This window comes from Pristis pectinata, chromosome 20 (assembly GCF_009764475.1).
Source record: "Pristis pectinata isolate sPriPec2 chromosome 20, sPriPec2.1.pri, whole genome shotgun sequence".
NCBI classification, from domain to species: domain Eukaryota; kingdom Metazoa; phylum Chordata; class Chondrichthyes; order Rhinopristiformes; family Pristidae; genus Pristis; species Pristis pectinata.
This window is the reverse complement of record NC_067424.1, coordinates 17,165,107-17,191,318: the sequence shown is the minus strand read 5'-3', so window position 1 is coordinate 17,191,318 and position 26,212 is coordinate 17,165,107. Positions and strand designations below refer to the sequence as shown.

General features: G+C 37.7%; 1 protein-coding gene across 1 annotated transcript in view; it reads right to left on the bottom strand.

The window, feature by feature from the left end:
- Positions 1-25,841, bottom strand: part of LOC127580888 (LHFPL tetraspan subfamily member 5 protein-like) — a 93,273-nt gene extending 67,432 nt beyond the window's left edge. Inside the window, exon 1 of the mRNA XM_052034865.1 lies at positions 25,439-25,841. Within this exon, the coding sequence (XP_051890825.1) occupies positions 25,439-25,841 (403 nt within the window). The remainder of the gene's footprint in view (positions 1-25,438) is intronic.
- Between the last annotated feature and the right edge of the window lie 371 nt (positions 25,842-26,212).

Sequence of the window (26,212 nt, the reverse complement as noted above, 5' to 3'; positions counted from 1 at the left end):
GTGAACCCAGCACCACAGAACTGGACTGAGGAAACTGAAGGTCAGGCCATTAAGGGTGGAGAGAGGTCAAACCCCACAACGAGGGGACCCCACAATGATTCTCCTCTTGGAAGGAGGGGACCCTTGAGGTAGAAGCCCAGGGGAGAACTTTGAACAGGAAGAGGTACCACTCTGCAATTTGAGGAATGGGGAGAACTTCACCACAGGGTTCTGCTTGGGGAAAGAATCAGTTAATATATAATTGAACAGTATGTGAATCAGCCCAGTGCCAGTTGATGCCAAAACACCATACATCAGGAAAAGAAAGCAGAATTGACACATGCCAACACTGAAATTGGGGAAAGATATGTCAGAAAAAAAATTGTGTATGTGAACACCTAGAGGGATTGGATAAGACTTGGTTACCAACTAATGGGAGCACTGGGTGTGTCTGACTGCCCACTCAACAAAAAGATATAGTCGTGCTTTCAGTCCAAACTGGGCAGGGCTGACAGTAAGATGGACATAGACAAGATAGATGGTTACAGTGGTCATTGATGAAAGGCATGAACTTGGGAAAGAAATTGAGCCTGAGGAAATTGGAGGTACTAATGGAGATAAAGGAGGAGAGTGCACTGGGCCGTGGTGGAATTAAAAAGAGGAACCTGGACCTGATGAAGTAAAAGGTTCCATTCCCAAAACCCCTTACCCTGACCTTTAAGGCAGGAACCATCCCAGACACTGAAGACTGAAGACCAGGAGTTCTAGAATAGAATTGATGACTGGTGGCTAATTACTATTGGTCCTATGCTTCTAAGACTCTTTACAAAGATCCTGGTGAAGAGACTTAATGAGATGGTTAACAGCCCTAGCAGATGGGATTTTATGACCCAAACACTGAGATGAAATGCAAATATCACTATCCTACAGAACATCATGAGAGGGTCCCAAGAAAACCTGCAAAGAGTTGGCTATCAACTTTGTGGACCTAGCTAAAGTATTTGGGTCAATGACAAGGATACAGCTCCCCAAGAACTACTTCAACCAGGTAGAAGAACCATAAACTGTCATGTATTATGATCGAGGTTGGAAATGAAAACATGGAGCCTCTATAAAGATCAAAAAGGGTGTCAAACAATGGGATCCCCCATCACCCATCCTCTTTTAACATTTCCATGGACTTGCTCATTTGTGCTCTTGAGAGAGTTGGCAAGGGGGTTGTGTTTTAACATAGTCACTGTTATGACTTGGGAATCGCAGGAACCAAACTGCACGCAGCAAGATCCTGTAGAAAAACAATGTGATAATGGATATTATTCTTATTGGTCAAAGACAAGTATTGGGCCAGATGCCAGGGTAATTCCCCTACTCTGACAATGGACAGGATCTAGTATTAAATTGAGCCAAGGAATGTCATTAAGAAGATAATGTCAAAGTATACCTTTGACCAACATTATTATTCCACTTTAAGTTTTCTGTTATTAACTGGTCACAGAACTTTGTGGCTGCTTTAAATCTTTTTAGAACTGAGTCGAATTTCTTTCTGAAAGTTAAAACTGGTCTTTCTAATATTAACATTGCAATAGAAGACACATCACCTGATGAGGATGCAGTTACTAGGAATGAAACCTTCTCATCAGAGGAACTAATATGAAGATGAATTGAAATTTATTTCCCTCCACATGCATTGTTACCATAAATGTAAAGAGCACTTCAGTGTACCAGTAAATACAATGAATGGCAGTTTCCTTTGCACTCATCTGATGATTCCCTTTGTATTGACTTATTTGCATTCGACTCTTGATGCCTTTTTTAAGTTCTCTAATTGATCCTTCTTTGGAACTGTTTGCTGCAATGTGCATTTCAAAGGATTTTCCAGGGGAATTTCCCTTCTGCCAATCTTTATCACTGTATCAAAACTACAGTAGGATAGAAATAGTCACATGTATAAAAATGCACATTAAAACACAGCTGCTGGGGGTGAAAAATAAAAAGACTGCAGATGCTGGAAATCTAAAACAACAAATGGGAAAATGCTGGGAAACACTCAGACTAATGTTTCAGATTGAAGATCATTCATGAACTTGCACCAATTTTGTTCAAAGTCCCCTGACTGGAATACTCTATTTCATACAAATCCCTAGAAAAGACCGCTTGCAAATCATGTACCCATTAGCATTTCCTCTGTGATCTCCCACCATTTCTGAGAGTGGAGGAAGTGTGTTTTGGAAGTGGGAGTGAGGGGCCTGGATGGGGGGGGGGGGGGGGGGGAGAAGATTACTAGAAGGGTAAGACTGGAGGATGGGGATGAACAGCGGTGGCAAGATGGAATATGATGGGATGGTAGTGAGATGACTAAAAGGGAGTTGATCTGTTTATTGTTGCTATCATTTTTGTCATCAACCATTGTTTACTCCCAGTCACCAGGATCTGTTTAGTTTTTTGCCTGTTGATGTGCCTTTTCCTTGCACAGATATAAACTACATCACCAATAATAGAATAAATATGAATTGATTAGCCATGCACTGCTTTGGATTAAATGAATATTGTTCAATAGGCTGGCCTGACACTGAAGTTCCCATTTGAAGAGCTGCATTGACGTGAAAGGTCAAATTTTGCAATATTTAATTCACGGTCACCATTGTTGAATAACTCTCCAGTGCTTTTGATAGAAGAATCTACATTTTTGTTTCATCTTTGCAGGCAACCTGTACAAGGCACATTATGTTGACTTTGAGTTGGAAAGTAATTATTCAGCTGGTGAATGTGATGAACCTATAAGTGAGCTCATTTGTGTAATGAAGACTGGCAACATTTTTTTGATTTGCAAGCATTAGCTATGGAAATTGCAGTTAGTAGCGCATTTATATTTTCCTGACACCTCCAGATTATATTTGGGGTCTCAGTTTGTCGGGCACCCTATCTTTGGTATTGAGCCTCTAAACATAGTCGGCCACCTCAGTTATTTGTGTGCCTGACATCAGAATATGAAACATATAATCTATGCTGAGACAGAGGAAAGTATTCAAGGCAAAGGCTTTGAGAATCTCCGGTCTATGGCCACTCAAAACGGAGAAGGTTTGGGAATGGTACGAAGAATCTTTTGCAGGCACTTGAAAGCCCAATGAAAATGGTGGAAGAAGTGCACCACCTCCCATCCATTTGTGCCAAATGACCCCTCCTACCCCACCTATGGCAATGTCTGCTTCAGTAGCCATTTCTCAACCTACAGCACTGAAATGGTAGCATGTTGCCCTTTATCCAGAAGGACTACTCAAGAAGATAATAAATATTACTGTGACTGGGTGAGGACAGCATTTGGCATAGCAAAGTCTAAAAAGATGTTGGTTAACAAAATAGGAAGAAGGGTTGGTGAACATGATTCAGATTAATAGACTTTACTATTTCCAAGGCAAAAACACTAATCCTGAAAGATTACTGCCTTAGTGCAACAGCTATGATATGTGCAATTAAAAATCAATGGTGTGTAAGAATTCCTTACTGCATTTATTTTTGCAAAATGGCAACGTTACCAGAGCAGGCAGCTATCAAACATCTCCTGGAAGCTTTTACAAGGATCAGTCTATGGTATAATACAATTTAATTAATGACTTGTCTGCTGCTGTATTCTCAATGATTTTGAGTGATGTGCTGGATTGCAATCAACAAAATCCAATCTAATCAGATGCTGGAGCTTTCCTTAAAAGAGTGTAAAGTGCCAGATGGAAAATAATGGTCTTATTAAGATGTTGGTTTTAAGAGATTACTTAGGCTTTTGCTGTAATTGTGAAAATAAATTAAAATTAGCACATAATCTACTTTTCTAACACTACACTGTGTAATTATCCAACTGTGTTTTGAAGATATTCAGATAGCTAATAAATATTGCAACAACTTTAGATTTTTAATCAAATTACTGTTCAAGGCATTTACTGTTTATGTGTCAGGTTGAATAACATTGTACTGCCACAAGTATTTGTAACTGATTAAGGTGCTGTACAAAAATGACACTGCTTGCCCAGCAGAGACTTGAGATGTGTACAGGATTGTCTAAGGGCAAACTCGGAGCATTTTAACAGTTTAATACCCACTCTGCCAACTAAAAATCAGCTTTGCATTTCAGTTTAAGCATACAAGAAACACAGTTCCAGATAATGGCTAAAGAAAAAGGTCTGTTTTTTTAAACAAGAAACATAAAGCATTGGCAATCTCTATAGAGCTTTAGGATCCAGAGTACTTTGTGTTTCTATTATAACTTAGCTCCCAATGTTAATGTGATAGAAAATCAAGAAAGTGCATCTCACAGAACAATGAAGAGGACTAACTCCTTAAATGCAGCCCTACAAACAACCTTGGTATTGAAAATTCTAAGGGATATAAAATCAACTCCCTTCCTTCATACCAGAAAAAAACCATTATGCCTACCTACCTCCCATAATCATCCATCATGCAATCCTTCAACACATTCAATTTGAGCATGCTGCCAATCAACAGAACCTCCCTTTGAAAATGGATAGCATATCAGATTTGTCTTTTATTTTTCATGTTAGAGAGCTTTTCTTAAGTGGTTTGCATAATTTATGAAATATTTTGATAAATAACATTAACTTTTTGTTATTTATGTAGAAGTTCCAGGAAAAAATGGATAATTTCTTCAATATACAAGACAATCACTGGTATATCACTAGTGATAATGCAAAATGTCACCGTGTGTGTGTGTGTTTGTGTGTGTGTGTGTATTATATATAATATAATGCCTTTCTAGATGAGAATGCGCCTTTATGTATAGATTCAATTTAAACATCTGATTCAGGAAATATAAACAAAAAATACTCGAAGTATTCATTGGCTCAAGCAGCATCCATGGAGGGAGAAACAGATCTTTCATCAGAACAGTTATGCTTTGCTGTTTGATCTAGCTCAGACTTGTCTATAAAATGATTGCTAAATGCCAGGTTTCCTGCACTGAAAAACAACTAGCAAAGCCTCATTTATACAGGGTAAATATTTTTGCCCTGAACATTGTTCCGCTTCACTTTGTGATACCTCTTTGTTCTTCTGCACCAACAAAAGTGTGAATGAATATTTCATGAACTGCTAGGTTACCCTGCATGCCTGCTGCTCCCTTAAGCAATTACACTAATGAATTGGATTCCAGCACCTAATCAAGGATGTGATAACATGCTTTTGTTTTTCACTTGCCATCTGGTTTACACAGGGATCATGAGTGTGCATTCATTATCAGGGATTTGTCACAGCATGTTCATAAGGTAGCTGGAGTCTAATTAATCCCCTTTCAGGCAAACTTCTAGCATTTATCACAAAATTATGCTTTAATTATAAAAATTCCAGCTCACTTGTGGAATAGGAGCTTAATGGGTTTGCCGAGATTGGGCAGTGAGTTGTTTGTCCCCATGGTACTCCTAAACCACAAATTGGCAAGAATAATGTGAATTTTGAGCCAATGAATCTCTCGCAGTGCCTTTGGGAACATCTTGAATGGGAAGGTGATTCAAAGGGGGCATGGAAGGATGCAATGGGAAGGGAGAGGTAATCATAAGTGGGAAGTTGATAGGGTGAGCAGGCAATTGGGAGTTGATGACAATTGGAGTGAACTTTCTATTGAGGTGTAATTCAGTAATTTTTGGTAGCAGCCCCTTTTAAGAACTGCTGATAAGGCAGCATATAGACAATGATGATCCTGAACTCAACTGGCCGAAGGCAATCCAAATCATAAAGGGGTTTTAAACTGGCATTGGGCATTTTTCTTGCACATGCAGAGGGTTGCATCACTTTCAGGCATGGTTCTGGCACCAGCTTTAATAATATGGCTTCTCAAACATGTGATGAGCCCACCAACCCCCTTGCTATAGTGGATGCATGGATTCTCATTTTGTGCTCAAAGTGACAACAGTGTCATCAAGGGAGCTGTCAGAGGGAGGTTTTTCACCCAGAGAGTGGTTGGCACATGGAATGTGCAGCCTGGGGTGGTGGTGGAGGCTGATACATTGGACAAGTTCAAGAGATTGTTAGATAAGCATATGGAGGAATTTAAGAGAGAGGGATATGTGGGAGGAAGGGGTTAGATAGTCTTGGGTGTGGTTTGAAGGGTGGCACAACATGGTGGGCCGAAGGGCCTGTATTGTGCTGTATTGTTCTATGGTTCTAACTATCTAGGCCATTAAGTATCCAGGTAAGAATTGCAAAGCAAAGAGGCATTGTAAATATGCTAAGGAAAGATTTTCTCACAGGACACTATTATTAATTTCATATTTCAACAACAAGTTGCTTCTTGACAGTTATTTTTGTTTTGATTCTTTCTGATAGATTATCCACAATAATTGCTCTTGAAGTGAGCAAGGGGAGGGTGGAATGAATGGGGTAGCTGACTTGATATGACCATTAACTGATCTTAACTATGTTCCCCTGCACAGCTATGCTTCCCAATTCCTATCAGCCCATTTTCTCTCATGATGTCACCATTTAAAGAATGAGCAGAAATTTGCATACTTGCATACAAAATGAGGCTAAAGTCATTTTGAAGAAGATAATGGTGAGCTTCCATTCTGAATAGCTTTAATTACTCCAGTATTAATAGTAAGCAGAGTAATTGTATTAATTACATTAACACATTTGGTAAAGAATATCAGAAAAGGAGTAAAATGTAGCTTGATAACGGACCCCTTGGCATCCGTGTTGTAATCATGTTTAGTAAAGGGGTACATGTTGGCGCTGTGAAATGATGACTATTCATAAAAGTGAAGAAATATTTGTTTGCAAACTCCAGGGCATCACTTATTTATTCTGTAAATTTTAGCTGTTGTTTTTGTGGGTGTGTCATGTTTAAAAATTTGATTACATTGTGTAAGAGGGGCACCCATTTTGCACAGAGCAGATGGTCCCAGCTTTAATTTGTAGTTTCTGCCAGGTTGGAAGAGCAAATGCTATAGTTGGCCTTCTTGGACTAATTAAGGGGAAAAGTTGTCTAAGGTCACTGATCTTCATTGCATTCCAGCTAATAGTAATTATTATTCTGTAGATCCAAATTGTAATTGTACTTGCAAGTTGTTACTAGGCCCTCTGGAAGTTCCATCTTTGCATGAGTCACCAACATCAGTAAAAGAGATGCATAGGAGTGAAAGTAAGGACAAAACAAATGACGACAATTTTATTATACACAAAGATGGAAGCAAAAGGAATCTTAACACTTGGTTGCACGATAATGTGTACCATTCACCTTGGGAGAGCTGTGGTTTGAAGCTTCTGGTTCATTGACCCTGTTCGATAAAACTTGAATAATTTAACAAGGCTATTAGCATTTGCAACTTAATGATCCATTCCTGGTAAAGATAGTTTCCAGACCAATACGAAATTTTAGCAAATTAACTCTTTTGACCTTGGATTCTCTACACACTGTTAAATATAAATAGTCGCCTCATTTGCTATAACATTTTTTAAAATCACATTCTTACTTCTCCTTGTATCCTGGAGAGAAAGAAATAGTTATACTTCACACATGTTTCAAATTTGGTAATTTTATCCAGAATTAAACCTTTATACCAAAAATGCATATTGAATAGAATAAATAGAAAGATACAAGTTTAATTTGTTGGAGTAGCCAACTGTTTATTTAAAAAAATTAGCAGCCATGCCTCAAGGTGGGAAGATTATTTGGCTTTTACTAATGGCCTTGAGACACTGGTGTTAAATTGCAATCTTACTTAATTATCATCATACAAATTCCTGGCTTCTTAGTTAGTGTTTGAAGTCTAAAGTATGTCCCTATGCAAACTACCTTACTGTAATATGCTACACTGCCTACATGACTTCCATACAACCTGCAGAATTGTGCTTGTGAAAAAAAATCCTTTTAATTTCATTATGCGTGTGTCTTCTTTGTGTCTTCAGTTCAACATGGTCTGCTCCCAATATTCTCCACACTATTTCAGGAATTGGTGTTTCCAGATCTTGAGGAATATCCTGTTGTGCTGCAGGGTCTACTTGTCTTAACCATGTGATTGTTTCTTTGTGTAAAAATCCCTATAATTTCACAAGGAGGGTGCTCTATCAAATCTTGCTATCAACCTGTTCAGGGTCTGCTATGAGTGTTGTTAGTAAAACAAAATGCCAACTTGTTCACTGTGGGTAATTTCTCACTATCTCTACTCAATAGCTTTGTTGCTTAGTGACGATCATTCCTCTGGTCACAAGGAAGTTCTAGGTGATTCCAGTAATGAGGTCAATGGTATGGAACAGAACATGAGCTGTTTCTTGAAGTAAGGTTTGAATGGCTGGTGTCCATGTAGTGCATGGTGGTCATCTGACTCTTGCACATGAACATTGAAATAAAAACAGAAAATGGAAACTGCTGGAAAACTGTGCAGATCAGGCAGCAACTGTGGAACGAGAAACAGTTAATGTTCCAGGTGAAATCAAATAAACTTGCTGGAAATCTGAAATAAAAGCAGAAAATACTGGCCTACGCTGCTGTCAGTGTGGAGTTTGTATCTTCTCCCTGTGACCACCCTTTCAGTGCTCAAATTTCCTCCCACATCCTAATAATGTGTTGGCTGATAGATTTATTGCCTACTGTAAAGTACCTCTAGCGTAGATGGATTGTAGAAGAATTGGGGTGGAGTTGATCTGCATGCAAGATTACGGGGAAAACATGGGAATGGGATTGCTCTGGGAGAAGCGTACAGTTGGTGGACCAAATGGCTACCTACTATGCTGTAAGAGACAATGACTTGTTCTTCCAGCTCAATTGTAGCAGTGTTGAATATGTCAGATTAATCTGCTCTGGAATGGCAGGTGAATGATCATAATAATTAGATTTTGGCAGAAATGTAAAATTAAACCTTTCTTTGTTAGCTGGAATTTAATAATTAGCATTTTTCCATTTTCAGTATATTAACCAAACTGAAGATAACTGACAAAAGCCGAAGATGCAAAAAAAATCTATTTCCTATTGATAAAACAATCCAGAAAAGGACTCATTTTGTCATGATTTCCACTGTTTCCATCAAGTATGTTCTAAATTTTATTAATTTAAACACCAAAACATTTTTAGAGCAAAATAGATATTACTTACTAGGAACTGACAAGGGGTAATTGAATAGTTACTACATATGTAGACTAGCAATAACTTTCTTACAGCAATATGCTAAATAATCCTACTTCTTGCAGATTTCAATAACTCATTAATCTGATTTGGAAAATGTATGCAGTTTGATCTCTGATGGTAGTCATCAACTATTCAAGTGTTTAAAGAACAGAATCGAAAACAAATGTGATAGGAGGAATTGACTGTGACATGTTTTTACAAGTAGATAGCTCTGGGCCTGTAATAAAAGAAACAATAACTGTCTCGTGAATGAAAACTATTAGATTCTGTATGCTTAGGCAGTTTAAATTCAGCAGCATTATAATATGAAGGACTTTATCACTACATCTGGTAACTAACTGCAGTGTAGATTGAAAACAACTTGCTTCTTGCAGAAAATAGGATCCACAGTTTGGAGTGATAAAATATGTACTTCACTTTCTTTAAAAGGCAAACTATATGCAGCAGACAAAGGTAGATCCCAGCTTTCTTAATGGAATGTGCTGTAACTCAGATGTTAGGTTTTTTTTCTGAAACTGCATTGAACCATTTATGCCAAGACTTAATCTAGCATTATTAATTGCAGTTTTACAGAAGTTCCAGGCAATGACTATCTCCAGAAAGACCCTACATATTCAAAGGTATTATCAATGCTGAATACCCTACCATGAATGTCTTAAGGTTACCATTTATCATAAAATCAGCTGGACCAGAGGATGAGTATCCTGTGGTGAGTTACTCACAGCCGATACTCTAAAGCCTTATCATCACCTACAAGGGAACAGGTCAGGAGCAGAGTGTAATACTCCCCATTAGTCTGGATGAATATAATCCTAACTATACTCAAGAAACTCAGCACCACTAGGACAATGCAGGCTGCATGATCGGCACCTCTACCATTCTAAACATTCATTCCCTCTACCACAGGTGCACTGTTGCCGAGCCCTTGCTGCCAAGACTACTCTAGTGCTTCTCCCAAAATCCTTGACATTTACTGTAAAGAACAACAAGGGCAGTATGTGCATGGGAATGCCACCACCTGCAAGCTTCACACTAAGTTGTATACAATTTTACAATATATCAGTTCCTCATCATCTCTGCATTTAATCCTGGAACTCCCTACCCAATAGCATTGTGAAAGTACATTTACCAGAAAAGTTAGACTGATTTAAGAAAGTGATTTACCATCGACTTCTGAAGGGCAATTAGGGATGGGCAATAAATGTTGACATCCTGACCCCTAAATATGAATTAGAAAAATATAGGATATAGATGTAAAGTCTCTTTATGTTCTGCTCTTGAATCTCCAACCATATTGTGTTAACTTGTAGGATGACCTATAAATAACAAAATTGACTATTTAGTGCTACATGAGTAGAAAAAGATCTGACAACTTTGGTCAGAAAAATGAAATGTAAAGAATCTAGCATAATTTCTAGTAACTTAATGTCAAGTATTTCAGTGAAATAAGCAGCAAATAATTATCTAACTTTTCTTAGATAATGAGGGGCAATTTTCACTTCAGTGAAAAATGAGCAACTTTGAACCAGCTGCCTATTTCACACTTCTCAGCTTTAATACAAATGATAAACGGAAGAACTGAAATTTAGCGAGCTAATTCAGTATTCCTCCCTCTTTTTTTCAATATGTTGACAATGAAAGTTAACATTACCTCAAATAAGTTAACTTTTGCCCAAGGGGTCCAACAGGAGTTTGATTGCTTGGTGCATGTGTACCTGCATTGCATTGAGAAATGCAACAATTTTAGCTATTTCTTGGATGAGTATTCCTTTTTCAATCAATACCATGATTTGCTTAAATAATTTTCCTTAAAAGGACTAATTGCATGATTGTTTAGCAAAATATATTTTTAAGTAGATCCAAAGCCTCTGATTTAGTTTCAAGAAGTGTAATCAGTGAAGCACTTTGGGGTTCATTTTGCATTCGATGATGTTCAACCTCCAAGAAATGGTGGCTGGATTACATGATTCCAAAGAATCCGCGAATATTATCCTAGGATGTTTGACTGATCAGTTTAGATTTGACAGCCAAAATGGATCCACTTTCCACATTTAGGTTGACTACATAATGGACATAAAATGTGACTTTGGTGAAGATGCAAAGTGGGTGCGAAGTATAAAACAGGTGACATTATTACCTATTTCTTGCCATTTATCCTGCTCCCACCCCTCCCCCATGCTCCATCCCCCGATTGTCCTGAACCAGGGCATCAAGTGCTTGCTTGTCTGCTCTCAAGGTCATACTGGAAAGCTTCAGTCAGAACTTCTAAGACCCTGACAAAAAGAGCCAGGATCAGGAGGCACCTTCTGCATGGGACACAATTCCCACATAGTTGTAAGCGAAATTCTGTAGACTCCAGGAAGGGGTGATATTTTTGACTTGTGTATTGATAACAGATATTTCATTTCAACACTGGTGGTTAATTCTCACTGAGTAGAAGATTAACTGTTAAATAGATTAAAATAAAGGGAAACCCGAAGCATTGCCTCAACAAGAAAACCAGTTTGTGTGACTTGTTGACCTTGTTTCATTATCTCCACTAGCAAATGTTTCTAATATTAATTTCCAGATCATACAGTGAAGCAAATCTATCAGTTACAAATGTGCATAGTTCTGAATACAGAAGTTTTCTTTTCTTTCATCTGTATGATTTCATTAGATACCACGAGCAAATTATAGTTTGACCTTTTCTTTCTTTTCAGATGTTACTTTGATTGATTTTTGGTGGTACTTCCTAAACCTTTCTAACATGAAAGCTTACTTCATGTTTTGTATTGAGTCTGCAAATCAAGTATTACAAGTGTAGAAAAGGAATTTCTTGTTAACTTTGTTTTGTAGATGTGGCATTTGTTCAGATGGAGATGCTAGAGGGACATGAGGAAATGAAATAAACTCATTGCTGGCTCTATATTATTTCTAAATGTAAAGGAGCAATCATATTTGCTACAGGTACCATTTTGATGCATTGTAGAATTTACTTAAAACAAATATTACCATGGCAAATGATTGCTTGATGTTGCCTCTCTGCCCTTGCATTTCCAAACACTTGCATTAATGCCTGATTAAACAATCCAATTCGATTATCACGAGATACTGATTTATAGAGAAGTAATTACAAGGAACCTTCAGGATGAAAAAAGAAAGACCTGAGAAGATGGAGCAGAAGAAAGTGCAGCAGCGAGGACTTCAGATTTTTGGATCATTGGGCTCTCTTCCAGGGCAGGAGGGACCTGTACAAACAGGATGGTTTGCACCTGAAATGGAGGGGACCAATATCCTGGTGGGAAGGTTTGCTAGTGCTGCTCGGGGGTTTAAGCTAGAGTTGCAGGGGGGTGGGAACCAGAGTGGCAGGGCAGCAAGTGGTGTGGTTGTGGGGAAAGTATGTAAATGTTAAACCTACAAGCAAAGATGGAAATCGACTGGTTGATGAGCATGGTGGGACTAATGTTCTGAGATGCATCTATTTCAATGCAAGGAGTATTGTAGGTAAGGCAAATGAACTTAGAGCATGGATCAGCATGTGGAATTATGATGTTGTAGCCATTGGTGAGACTTGGTTGCAGGCTATAATAGACATGATGGAGAGGGAGGTATTAAAGGGGGAGGGGCGGCATTACTCATCAGGGAAAATGTCACGGCAGTGCTCAGAGAGGACATACTGGAGAGCTCTTCTACTGAGGCAATATGGATGGAACTGAGGAATAAGAAAGGGATGACCACATTAATGGGACTATATTATAGACCTCGCAATAGTCAGTGGGATTTAGAGGAACAAATTCGAGAGATAGTAGACAGTTGCAAGAAAAATAAGGTTATGACAGCAGGTGATTTTAACTTTCCATGTATTGACTAGGACTCCCAAACTGTAAAGAGATTGGATGAGATAGAGTTCGTCAAGTGTGTTCAGGAAAGTTTCCTTAATCAATATGTAGAGGTCCCAACTAGAGAGAGCACGATACTGGATCTCCTCTTAGGGAACAAGACAGGGCAGGTGACAGAAGTGTGTATAGGGGAACACTTTGGATCTAGTGATCATAATTCCACTAGTTTCAAGATGATTATGGAGAAGGATCAGACTAGTCCTCTGGTTGAGGTTCTAAAGAGATGCTTTAGATGCTTATGACTCTTAAGTAACTATTTAGCTTTCTCTTAGCAGACTTCAATTGCTATTGTGTGTTAATGTGCTTTCATTTCTAGGCATTGCATTACATAACTAATTTAAACACACTGAAAATGTTTTATTAATTAATATCAGAGATCATTGTTATACCACATTTATGTTTAACAACTGTCCAGAGAAAGCATGGAATATGTAGTGATTCACTGAGAAGTTGCTTCTGCTTAGTTACCAACTATGGAACTTTTCAGCATTGCACAAGAACAACTTATGATTGTGATAATGGAGCCAAACAAATGCTATCTAATCTAATATATTGAAATTGCCAACCATCATGCACACAACTATTATTATATAATCTGTACAGTCTGGCTGTCACAAAGAATTACTGCTATCAGTATTCATTGTGGTGTATCTGCTGCCATTTTCAAATCATCAACTATTGTTCGCTTATGACAAGCTACCCACGTCCTTCCAAGTAATTTAAAATAAAAACAGAAAATGATGGAAACAAGTTTCTGCTCTTTCTTTAATTTCATATTTGCAATATCTGCAGTATTTTGCTCTGAGCTAATGTAAGAGTTACAATTACCCTGGCTTTTCTGTGAGCAATGAAAGCAAGCATTATTTTTGAAGCCTTAAGTACAGACCAATGTGAAAAGAAATCTCATTGATGAGCAAAGGCTTGTTTCTTTGGAATCAACTGCCCACTTCTCCACCCAAAAAGTCAACTAATGATTCATTCTGTCACTGTGGGTGGGATGCTGTAAACAAAATGGTTGCTGGTTTTGCATCAACAGTCACTGTTTATGAAGGTAATTAACTGTATATGCAGCCTGTGTACACTTTTTGAAAAGATCCGATAAAGTAACGTCTGAATGCATGTCTTTTTTGTTCTTTTCCTAGTGGCATTTGTTATCTCACTTGCAATGTACAAGTTACTGGTTACCATTTGTGAAATGTTTGCGAAAACCCAGTGCTGTTCCTTTGTTTCTAGTTGAGTGCTGTATAAGTTGAAAGCTAAACTAATTAAGGAAGGTCAACTAATGTATTGTTATGAAGGCAGTTCAGTCTTGCTAATGGGGGAGATATAAACCAAATAAGTTGTTTGGGAAATTTAAGCCATTTTCTGGAATACTGCCATGTTAGTATTTCTAATGCGGGGTTTCAGTCGAAGAGATCCAAATAGCTACTTGTTCACTTTTGCTGTGTTGTCAAGTCTGAAATACAGATTACTTTCAAAGCTCTTGTCTTGTCACATCTGATTTTATCAGATGTCAAGGTGCTTTATGCAACCTGCACCATTGTTAAAGATGCTACAGATAAGCTGCTATCTGTATCTATCATCCATTGCTAGCATGCAACATTCTACACAATAACCAATTTGGCTATGATAAATTATAGTTTGGAGATAGAATCAGGCCATGACATTGAATTGCATACACTGGACCTCTTTAGAGATAAAGAAAAGGAAGAATATATGTAAACACGTATTGTCTAAAATAATGAAGGCTAGATGTGTTTGATTGTAATGTCATGATTATTCTGCGATATTGCTACATGACATTACAATCAACAATCTTGAGAATGAACCCATTTTTATCTCTGAAAGAACTGATTTTTGAGTAGTAGAGATTTATATTTTTTTCATGCCAGTTTCCTCATCTTTTCTAATGTTTGTGGGTGAATTTCATAAGCTGATGAAAGATCGGCATGAAATGTTAATTCTGCTTCTCTTTTCATGGTGCTGTCTGACCTGCTGACTTCGTCTGGCATTCTGTTTTTATTTCTGATTTCCTACATCTGCAGTATTTTGAGAAGCAGATTTCAACATACAGTACAGTAACCTTTGCATATTACTACAGAAAGCAAATTTCTACCTTGTGTATTTCAGACAGGGACACCTATGGGGAGGCTGGAACTACACCACAGCCACTTTGGCTGAATGCAGGCAAAGAGTTGCCTTCAGTCATTCTTAAAGCAAGTATTAACCTATTTGTGCCTGCAATTATATCCCTGAGGCACTGTGCAGGAAGGCAGCAATCCCTCAGGCAAAATTGGGATGGGGGGGGGGGGTGGAAAAGGAGCAATGAGATGGATTAAAAGAGAAATAGGATTACCACTTAAATATCCTTAAATTTCAAACCAACAAAGCAAAATAACATTTTAGCTGGATTGGTGTCAGGACGTGGATCATTATTTTTTTACAGTTTTGTGCTCAATGAGGCAAGGGACATTAAGAGCAAATCTGAAGATTGGAGGCAGTTTAGATTTCTGCAAAGGATGACAAAGAAATTGATTAAAAGAGTAAAAATAGAGCACCAGATTAAATTTGCAAGGAATATAAAAATCGGACTGGTAAAGGTTGAAACATTTTCCGTTCTGGGCTCTCAGTATCAGCATCACTCACTCTCAAATCAGATATAGCTTCTTTAGGTGCATTGGTTGAAACATTGGTTTAATAAAGTGAAAATTTCTGTTCTGCATTCATATTATTGAAAGTGAAGTTCAGTAATAAGGTGTAGTGTATGACCAGAAATGCACAAATCTAATCAATTCTTAAACACTTTTAAATTGGTTTAATTGCTATGAAATAATTGGTTCTTTTTATAGCCTTGTAAATTAAAGTTAATATAATGTTCCTATTGCATAGGAGAATTGAATGGACCGAGATGTTTCTTTAGCCTATGGTCTTGTTCTTATTTGATTACCATGTCTTATTGCTAAATATTAAATGTTTATCAATGCACTACATTCAAACTGCTGCATGTTACCTGTCACATTAAAAGCATGGATAATCAGGAATATGGAAACCTGTTTTTCTTAAGCTAATTTCTTTTGTCCATCATTTAATATGTATAGATCCAAGCAGGCCATTGCTTCTACCTCTTGCACTTCAGATCAAGAACTTATCTGTTTTGATTTTTATGTGTCTCCATAAACTCAGGAATTCCACTAGCTATTGACCTATCATACAATGTGTAGAAACATATGTAGATAAATTTCAAATTTTTAAAACTTAATTTCATAAATTATCAAGGTTTAATTATAAAGCTGTCTGTATGCAAGTTATCTTTAACTTGCATATTCTTTGGCAATTTTTCTTGTCACTAATTCCTTCCTATTGATCAGTACAAGAAACAAATTTGTAAGAAGTTCACAGAAATATCAGTAAATTTGTATATTTCATTTGTTTCTTCAAAAATGGTAAAGGTAAAGGATTGAATCTCTGTATTTTTTTATTCAAAAGCTACTTTCTTGAACCAGGTATTGCTGGAGTTTTAGAAATAATTCAGTTGTTAAGAAATTGTATTTAATTCACGTAACACTAATCAATAGTCAACATACTTATTAAGGAATAAATAAGCCTGATAAATATTTTTAAAATGTATCTATTACGGGCCTAATAATAGGATAATCATCAGTAAACAGATGCATCTTTTTTTTTGGAAAGCTGCAATTGTTTTATTAAATGTATTCAATATTAGTATACAGAGCTATGGGATCTTTTCCCATTTGTTATATTCTGTGGATAATGTACCAATGATTGTCCTGAGCTTGTGAAATACCCAATGTCTAAGCACTTCAAAGTGAAAAAACACTTTTAAAGGATGACACACTGACAAATGGGCACTGAAACCAACCTTTCATAAACAATCAGTTCCACAAAGAGCAAAGATAAGTGGCCAGTTTTTCTGTTATGTTGGTAATGTTTGAAGGAACACTGTTATCCAGGATGTTGCAAACACTCCACTCTTCTTTAAATGGGCATCAGAAGATCTGCATAAACCTAGTGATGGATGGTGTCTTCACATCCCATCAGGAACATGCTACCTCTGGTGCAGTGCTCCATTAACACTGCAATAAAATTTAAGCCTAGATGATGTATTGAAGCTTGGATTGGTGCATGAAGCAAAACCTTCCAATTCAGATGCAAGAGAAACACCACTGAGCTAAGCTAATACCGAAACAACCTAAACATCAAAATCTTACTTCAAAGAGAAAGTGCTCCTGAAATCTGCAAAAGATATGCATAGACTTTCATTTTTGAATTAAGTTTTAACTAGCTAATTCTAAGTTTACTCACCAGGGAATTAAATAGATGCAACATAGTCTAAAATCTGTCTACAATCTGATATTGCAGTTGCAGAATTATTATTGGAAAGCATAACTGTAATAGCTACCATTTACATTTAGAGTGCTTTTGTAAATGCACTGTGGTTGAAAACATCACACCACATTCAATATGTAAATATAACACTCATTGCTGGCTTTCTGGCTATGAACTGTGTTCAAAAGTTGATGACACAGAAGGCCATTCAGCCCATCATGTCATTAATGGAAAATGATATGAACTTGGATAAAAAGTTCTTAGCTCCTGATTGCTTTGGAAAAAAAAGAGAATTGGACCTAAAAAAATAAAAGAGATACATACTTTTTATCTTGCCTGAAACACTGAATTTTTTGAGCAGAATTTCATGAGTACATAAAATGAGTACGTAAAAATGATAGCTCACCTGATCATGTTACTGAGAGAGAAAAGATGTTTCAGTTGTCAATAGTTCTTTGGGGCTGTAGTAAACTGAGAAGAATAACAATAGGCCAAGGAAGAATAGATAAGCTAGTGGAATGGAGGGACAGGAGGATAATTCCCCACTGGATTTAAAAATCATATTTCTAGTCTTGCCTGCAAGGGAAGTATCTTCTCTGTGGTTACCCTATCAAGCAAGGCCAATCTACTCTCTTCCAGAACCTCAGGCTTTTCTGATGGTTTAAACCCTTGATTTATATATCATTCCAGTAAATCTTTTTAGCACCTACTTCTGTGTCACTGTGTCCATTTCGTAATAATGTGGAAATTACAACAGTGCTTCAAATTACAAAGTGCTTCAAGGTTCCACACAAGTTTAACATTTCCCTATTTTTTAATTCTCTTGCCCTATAAATGAATCTAGGCACTTGGTTTGCTCTTTATGGATTGTTTAATATACAGTGCTACTTTGAATGAATAGTGTATCAGCACCTGAAAACTGTCTTCCTCTATCATTGTTTGACCTAGACCTAATTTTAATCTGCCAATCCATTGAGAATGTGGACAGGTGTCCACTGGTGCACAGAAAACCCAGAAGTCGATGCATGGTGTCTGTCAGCTGCTGTGCTACCAATGTTATTTCTTGCTTCCTTATCTATTATTATGACCATGGTTCTGATGCAAACCTGAATGAGTCAGTTTTAACTCCAGTGACTAAAATAACAATCCAAACATGCAACTTGATTTTGGATTTGCTAGCTTGCTCAATTATAGTTTTGTTGTATTCGTGTTCTCCCATGCTTCGTTGGTTGGGTTCCTCATAAGTATATATAATAATAAAATAACACATTTTAACTGAATTTGGTAGGTTAATTGATAACTGTAATTGCCCTCATTGTATAGTTGAATGGTAGAATCTGGGGGTAGTTAGAGTCATACAGCACTGAAACAAGCCCTTTGGTTCCCAATTCTGTGTTATCCAATCCATTTACAGCAGTCCCACTTCATTCTTCCCCACCTTTCCATCAGCTCATCCCATAAGATGTGAGGATAATGGGTTACAAGGAAATTTAGTGGGGAATAGGATTACTCTGTGAGCCAGCATAGACTCATTAGGTCAAAGTGGCCTTCTATGGCATAGGAAAATAGATGGGGGTGGGGAGCGGTGGGAGGGGGGAAGAGTATGGAAACTGGATAACCATTGTCTTGGAGGAGTCGGCCAGAAATTTTGCTTTGTTGGCAAAAGCATCACAGCAGCTTCCCAGGAATCTTGTGCACATCCATGCATCTATCTATTCGCATTTCACGTTGAATAAATTGAGCCCTTGCCATTGATGAATATTCCTGGATGTCTAGTTATGGAAAGACGGCAAAGCCACATCATCAAATGCTTATTCATGATTGGCCTTGACAACAGGAAAGTACATGTAAAGGATTGCCCTGGCAAAAAGCCAGTAGCATCTATTTTATCCATTTGTGTTCCACTGACGATGAGATCCTGCAAATGATTCTGGCAAAGTTTTGAAAGGATCTTGAGAGAAAGAAGTTGATGAAAATGGTAACTTTGACAGCCGCTGGTAAATCATGACCACCAGGTCAACTTGGCTGTGGCACTTGTTCCAACAGATTAAAATCATTTGACACAAGACAGTGGGTCTCTTCATTCATAAGGGCTCTGACACCCAGACTGGTTCTGATAGATAAGAATTAAATCAGGCATACAAAACTCTCAGTCAAATTAACCCTTCAGGTTGTCAAAGTAACCTCTCAGTACAAGCACTGTGGAAGAAGACTTTCACCAAAGCAAGAAAGCAGCTGTGAAGCATTAGTAACTATTGGTATATTTTCCTCTCATCCCCCTCAATTGTTTCTTTGTTCTCACCTTGTTTCCACCATTAAATTCCAAAAACAATGTTAAAATTGTGATTGAGCAACTTAACATTCTGAAATTGGCAACCCATCCTGACTGATGGGGTTGTCCACTCTGTAGTTACTGGCAGAATGTGTTGGGTTAGAACCTGCAGAACTCTTAATTTTCCTGGTTTTAATCCCTCTCCTCCAATCTCCACAAGTCACTATGTGCTGTTGTATTTTAAAATCCAATTTTTTCCCCAGAAAAACATTATTTTATTTATTAATTCACAAGGTGTGAATGTTGCTGACAAAGCTGGCACTTATTGTCCATACTCATTTTCCCCATTGAACTGAGGAGATCAAGTCAATCACCTCGGTGTGTTTGGAATTGCGCATATGTCAGATTGAGCAAGGATCAAAAGAAGAACATTAGTTAACTAGATGGGTTTTGACAAACATCTTTGCTTTATGTCCCCCATTTCACAAATTAGCTCTTTTGGTAACTTCCAGATTAATTTAATTACTTGACCCTATTAGTCTTCCTTCTGAAATGTACTATTTCACACTTTATCAATATTGAAGTCCATTTGCCAATGTACTGCTGTGCAAATTAGTAAGACTTTAAATTTGATTGCCCTTAAATGTTGAGAGCTGTTGCGGGGGGAAAGAAAAGGATACCAGTCATGTATTGAATTGGCAAGGTTATTCAGCAGTTTGTTTCTCATTATTATAATTATTAAATGAAACCAATTATCTTGCTCAAGTGAACCACTTGTAAAGTGTGGTGACGGTGCTTACTGATGTGGTATTGCTGATTGGTGGAAGCAGAGAGATGGCCATATTGGTGATCTGCCTCGGCAAGAAATAAGATGACTACTGGATATGTACATATTGAGATTGCCATTATTGGCTATGATTACAAAGAATGCAATACATTGCATTCCATTGGAATAAGATCTGCAGGCATAAACTATAGATACAAGACCTAATAGTTATGTTTAAGTAGCATTAGCATAAAAGGCCTGAGGACTTGGCTGTCTCTCTGTAGTTAATCAAATTAAATTTCTTTCAAAGTCTTCAAACATTCATTTAGTGGATAACTACTGCTAATTGGAGAATCAATAGCAAGTGAACATGTGGTTAGGAATTTAACCAAAAGAGTGAAGGAAATTAAAATACAGAGGATTAGAATGTAGAATATGTTATTACATATGACAGAAGTTACAAGATCATGACAAGAGAAATAAATATTTGAAAAGAGAGAATTAAAATAAATAATTTTGTCAAAAGTTCGGTTTCATGAATAAATGAACAGTGGTGGGTTATGCTGAAATTAATGTCCCATTTTTTTGATGCACAGGCAGCACGCACATGAAAAGTTGTCAGGTGAATGTGGACTTGAAAAAGAACAGAAGAAGCTGTAAATAATCAGCAGGTCAGGCTGCATCTGTGGGAAGAGAAACAGACTCGACGTTTCAGGTCAGAGACCCTGCAACAGAATTTCAGCTGGAAACCACATGGGACGAGTTGCAGGCAGAGCTGTGTTGAGGAAAGAGATGTGACAATGTGGATTTGAGATTTACTTGCAAAAGATGAAGAGAATATTTCTTGAAAATCCAGGAGAGAATTTTTGAAGGGAAAATTGTGCAAAGAACCCAAAATATGACTAATGGAAAGCAGACAGAAAAGAGAGCATTTATAATGGGGATAAGGAAATGTCAGAAGAGTCAAGTAACTACCTTTTGTCTGTATTCATGGAAGAAGATGTACAAACTCTGCCAAAATACTACAGAACCAAGGATTTAATGAGCAAATGAACTTAAGGAAACTATTATTAAGAAGTTGATGGGACTAAAAATTGATGAATCACAAGAATCTAATGATCAACATCCTAGAGTTTTCAAAGAGGAGACTAAAGAGATAAAGAACACTTTAGGTACCATCTTCCAAATGTCTATAGATTCTGGAATTGTTTCTGTGGATCAGAGGACAGCAAATATGACCCTACTATTTAAAAAGTGACAGAAAAAATCTGAGAGCTATTGATATGTTAATCTAACATAAATAGTAGAGAAAATGCTGGACTTTGAAGTGAAGGATGTAATAACAGAACATCTCTGCTGAAGTTCTTTGAGGATGTGACAAGTAGAAGAGATGAGGAGGAACCAATGCATGTGGTGCATTTTGATCTTGAGAACTTTTTTGATAAGGTTCCACACAGGAGATTGGCCATCAAGTTAGAGCACCCGGAGTTGGAGGTAATATGCTGATATCTATTGAAAATTGGTTATCAAGCAGAAAACAAAGAGTGGAAATAACCAGATTATTCTTGGGTTGGTGGGCTGTGAATAGTAAGGTGTTGTGGGGATTGGTGCTCAGGCCACAGCTATTGATGCGCTTTATCAGCAATTTGGTGAGGGAAATGTCATACTTGCTGTAAACTAATGTAAAGAGACTTCATTGGGGTATAGACGATCAAGTGAGTGGGTAAGAATGTGGCAGATGGAATAGAATGTGGAAATATGGGGTTCTGCACAAAACAGAAAAGCAGAATTTTTTTTTAACTGTTTAGAGATTTGGATAATGTTGATGCTCAAAGTGACCTAGGTGACCTGGTGTACAAGTCACTGAAAGACAAGCAGATACAGCAAACAATTAGAATGAAAAACAGGATGAAACCCTTTTATTATTGCACTTAAATGGGGACTTACTGAGATTGCATCTGGAGTATTGTGTACAATTTTGGGTCTCCTTAGTTAATAAGAATGGGTGCAGGAAAGATTCACTTGTCTGGTTTCAGGGATGGTGTGGATTTCTCACAAGATAACTGATTCAGTAGACAAAGCTGTATTCTCTAGAGTTTAAGAGTAGAAAATTGTGTACAGACTTTCAACGCTCAACAGTTGAATGCAGGGTGTTTTTGTTTTCCCCCTGGCTGAGCAGTCTGGAACCGAGGGTCACAGTCTCAGAACAAGTGATGCACTATTAGGGACAAAGAAGAAATTTCTTCACTCCAGTGGTGGAAACTCTCTGGAATTCTCTGCCTCAAAGGGCTGTGAAGGCTCAGTCGCTGATTGCATTCAAAACCAGGATGTATACATTTCTGGATATTAAGGGAATTGAGGGGTATGTCAGAGTACAGAAAAATGGTGCTGAGAAAGAAGATCAGCCTTGATGAATGGTAGAGCAGGCTCAAAGAACCAATTGGCCTGTAACTGCTCTGATTTCTTAAGTTCTTATGCGCTGGCTTAGAGGAGAAAGTAGATTGACATATTTGAAATGGAAGAGGTGATGCACTAAATGAGACATCTTCTGTTTAGTCAGGTCTAGTTTCCTGAAAAAAAAAACCCAAAAAAATCCTTCTACCAAATGACTACAAGCCATTCAGCTCCATCCTCTGGCTTGTAGGTAGGAATATGTTATGGTGGTTTGATAAAAATGACTGTAACCTTCACTTTATTTACATTTCTTATGGGATTCATGCGATATCTCACACAACATGATGTTCAACTTTGAGCACTGTTCACAGCCATTGCCTTTTAGTGGAGTTGTTTCTGTCAAAACTACAAGGTCTGATTTTTGTTAAAGAGCAAAAAAAAACTACCAAAGCTGAAAATCAGAAACAAAATCGGAAAACAGTGGAGTTAGTCAGCAGGGCAGGCAGTATTTGGGATGAGAGAAAGAGTTAACATTGAAGGGCAATGACGTTGGAACAGAAAACAAGAACTGATCCTAAGGTAGCTGTGATGAAATACTCCTCCACTGTTCGCAGGAGTGTACAGTGTGGTCATCACACATGAATGCACTGGACAGCTTTAAGAGCTGTTTACTTCATTGCCTTCTGAACGTGCATGCATCTGTGACTGTTGCACAATAAAGACATCATAACTCCATCCTCGTTCATTGTTACTGACACACATGATGGTGTTCCTGTGGTCATATACCACAAGATCACAAGACAAAGGAGCAGAAGTAGGTCATTCGGCCCATTGAGTCTGCTCCAAAGAAAAGGGGGGAAAAAAGAAATGAGAAATTGGGGGGGGGGGGGTCTAGGGGTTTATACAACAGCTCAGATAGCCACCTGAACACCATGTGTGATTATTTGCATCAAAGAGGACTTTTCTGCTGACAGCTGAATCCTGTATAGTTGTAGACTGTTTGGCTTCATTTTCCTTTCACTTTGTATTTCAGGTACCTCCTGGGTTAGCTTTGAAAGGTGAAGTAGCCTGAAAGTGTGTTCAGTGCTAAGGGAACCATTGCATAAAAGTTGTACCCAGATCATTGTGCAATCAATGCCACAACCAAAGTACTAACTGGGAAGATCAGTTTTATGATTTAAAATTATGCCTCAGGACACCCACATCACTTGCAGAGCTCTGACAAACATAACAAAATATTGGTGCTGCAAAGTTATTATGGGAAATGAGGCAGTGTATTTTGATAGTATTGCCTCATCAATTACTCTGGTTGAAGAATAGAGTGCCAAGAGATTCAGTGTACTTCATATAAAGCACCATGTGATGCCTCTAAAGATTTATTCACTGTTGTCTGTTCTGCCTAAACCCTCCATAATTGCAGCATTAAATCTTAATTTTGCCAGTTATTAAAGAATGGAGCAGTAAAAATTCAATTTGCATTTTTGTGTGTGTATTTTAAGGGTAGAGTTTCAAACGAGTTTTATTTTACAAGTTATTCAAGTATTATTTTGTATTAAATTATTCACTCACCATTCTATTTAATTCAAGTCTTAATATAATTTTACACACTGAATTTTTTGTATATTTAATTCTTCCTGAGACTAAATGGTTCGTGTATTTACTATCATGTGTAATTTTTAAAGGAATTTTCAAGACATCAGTAAGATGGTGAATGAGTCATCAATTAGTTGCTTACACTGAAGTACCTTCACATAAATGGCAATTGGATATGTTGGTGACCTGTTGCTTTAAATGCTGAAAATATTGCTTTACAGGAACCTAAACCTAATAGGGCCATGTACTTATCAACAAATGTAGAAAATGTGAAGAATAATTCCAATAAGTGGGCACCACTTTTAATTTATCAAATGGGTAGGAATGGGGAGCATGAGGGTGAAGCCAGACTAAAGATCACTACCATAGCATTCAAAGCAATTGTGATCTTCAAATGTTTGTGTGAGCTTCTGAAGTTCAAATGATGCAGTAAATTTCCCAGAAGAGATTCTCATTAACCTCAGTTACAGGTCAAAAATATTCATAGTAGTTGGTTATTGCCAGTTCTACTGGAATACACATTTAATGGAAAAGTCAGTAATAACATTGAGCCACTGTTGTTAAAAGAATAATTCAATGTTATATTAGAGAAATCAATCGGCCAGACAATGCCAGCCCAGTAGTTTAACATTAGTAGTTGATTAACTAAAGTAGGCAAAATAACCACTACCCAGTGACTTCAAAACTGCACTCTGATCTGGAGCTTTCGATCACAATCATAAATTGTGCTTTTCTAAGAATTCCTTGAGTAGATTATTGTCACATTAACTTGTGCCATGACCCACAACCCTAAAACACACACAATAACTTTCAACAAACATGCGATGGATATACGGTCGTTTAGAAATATATCATGCAACGTAATGCAATAAATGAGGAAGGTGGTAGGTAAAATGATTTAGCTGTACAGATTTGTGTTAATACCCAAGCAGAGGTGGCAAAGTGCAATCAGTAATTTCCGAAGAAAGATACGATCTTGGAAACATTGGAAATAACTGCTTTGATTTTAAGAAGGTACGTTACGCGGGAGTAATATTGCAATGATAGAACTACAATCCGGATTCCAGGAGGCTGAAACTTACCTGAGGCAAGTTGCATCCAAGCGCAGACTTTATAGACAGTGGCTGAGTTACAAAAGAAAAAGAGACTGAAGCAAACGAGGCAGCCGATGATCAGAAGCATGGAGATGCCAACGAAGAACATGGCAGTTTTGAAAGCTCCTGAAGGGATAGAGCCGAAATCCAGGGCACTTCCTTTGCAGATTAGCTCCCTGGTCAGTCCGTTCCCGATACAGTAATGAAACAGTCCAAAGTAGCCAGCTTGGGGAGTATTGATGCTGTCCCCAATCCAGTAGGGCTGGATAAAAATGACCACAGTTATAATTGCAAAACAAATGGTGAAGATCGCCCAGAGAACACCAATTGCTCTGGAATTCCTCACGTAATTAGTGTGATAGATCTTAGCAGCCTCTTGGGCCGGAAGCATTTTGTCCCCCATTCTTCTGTTCTTTTTATATGTATCAGTTCGTGCTTTCCTCTCTTTTTGATGCGGATGATATTTGTCACCTAAGATGCTTTCTCGGTTTTGTCTTGAGTCATGTTGCTAAGGAAACGAACTGCTGGCTCTGAACGATACTCGATTAAATATTGTCATCTCGCATGTGTTCTGTCTCGGTTCCAGCTTCAATAGCCTTAGTCCAAAACTGGCTGTCTGCGGAAATGTCTAAGCGAGCCGAGAGTTTCAGCACCGTGGACAGCTTCATCTGAAGAGTTTGAGAGTGACGCGAAATTGACGTCCACAGGCGCCTCCCAGAGCAGAATCAGGGAAGTCTAGCTTATTAAAATGGCAACAACTCG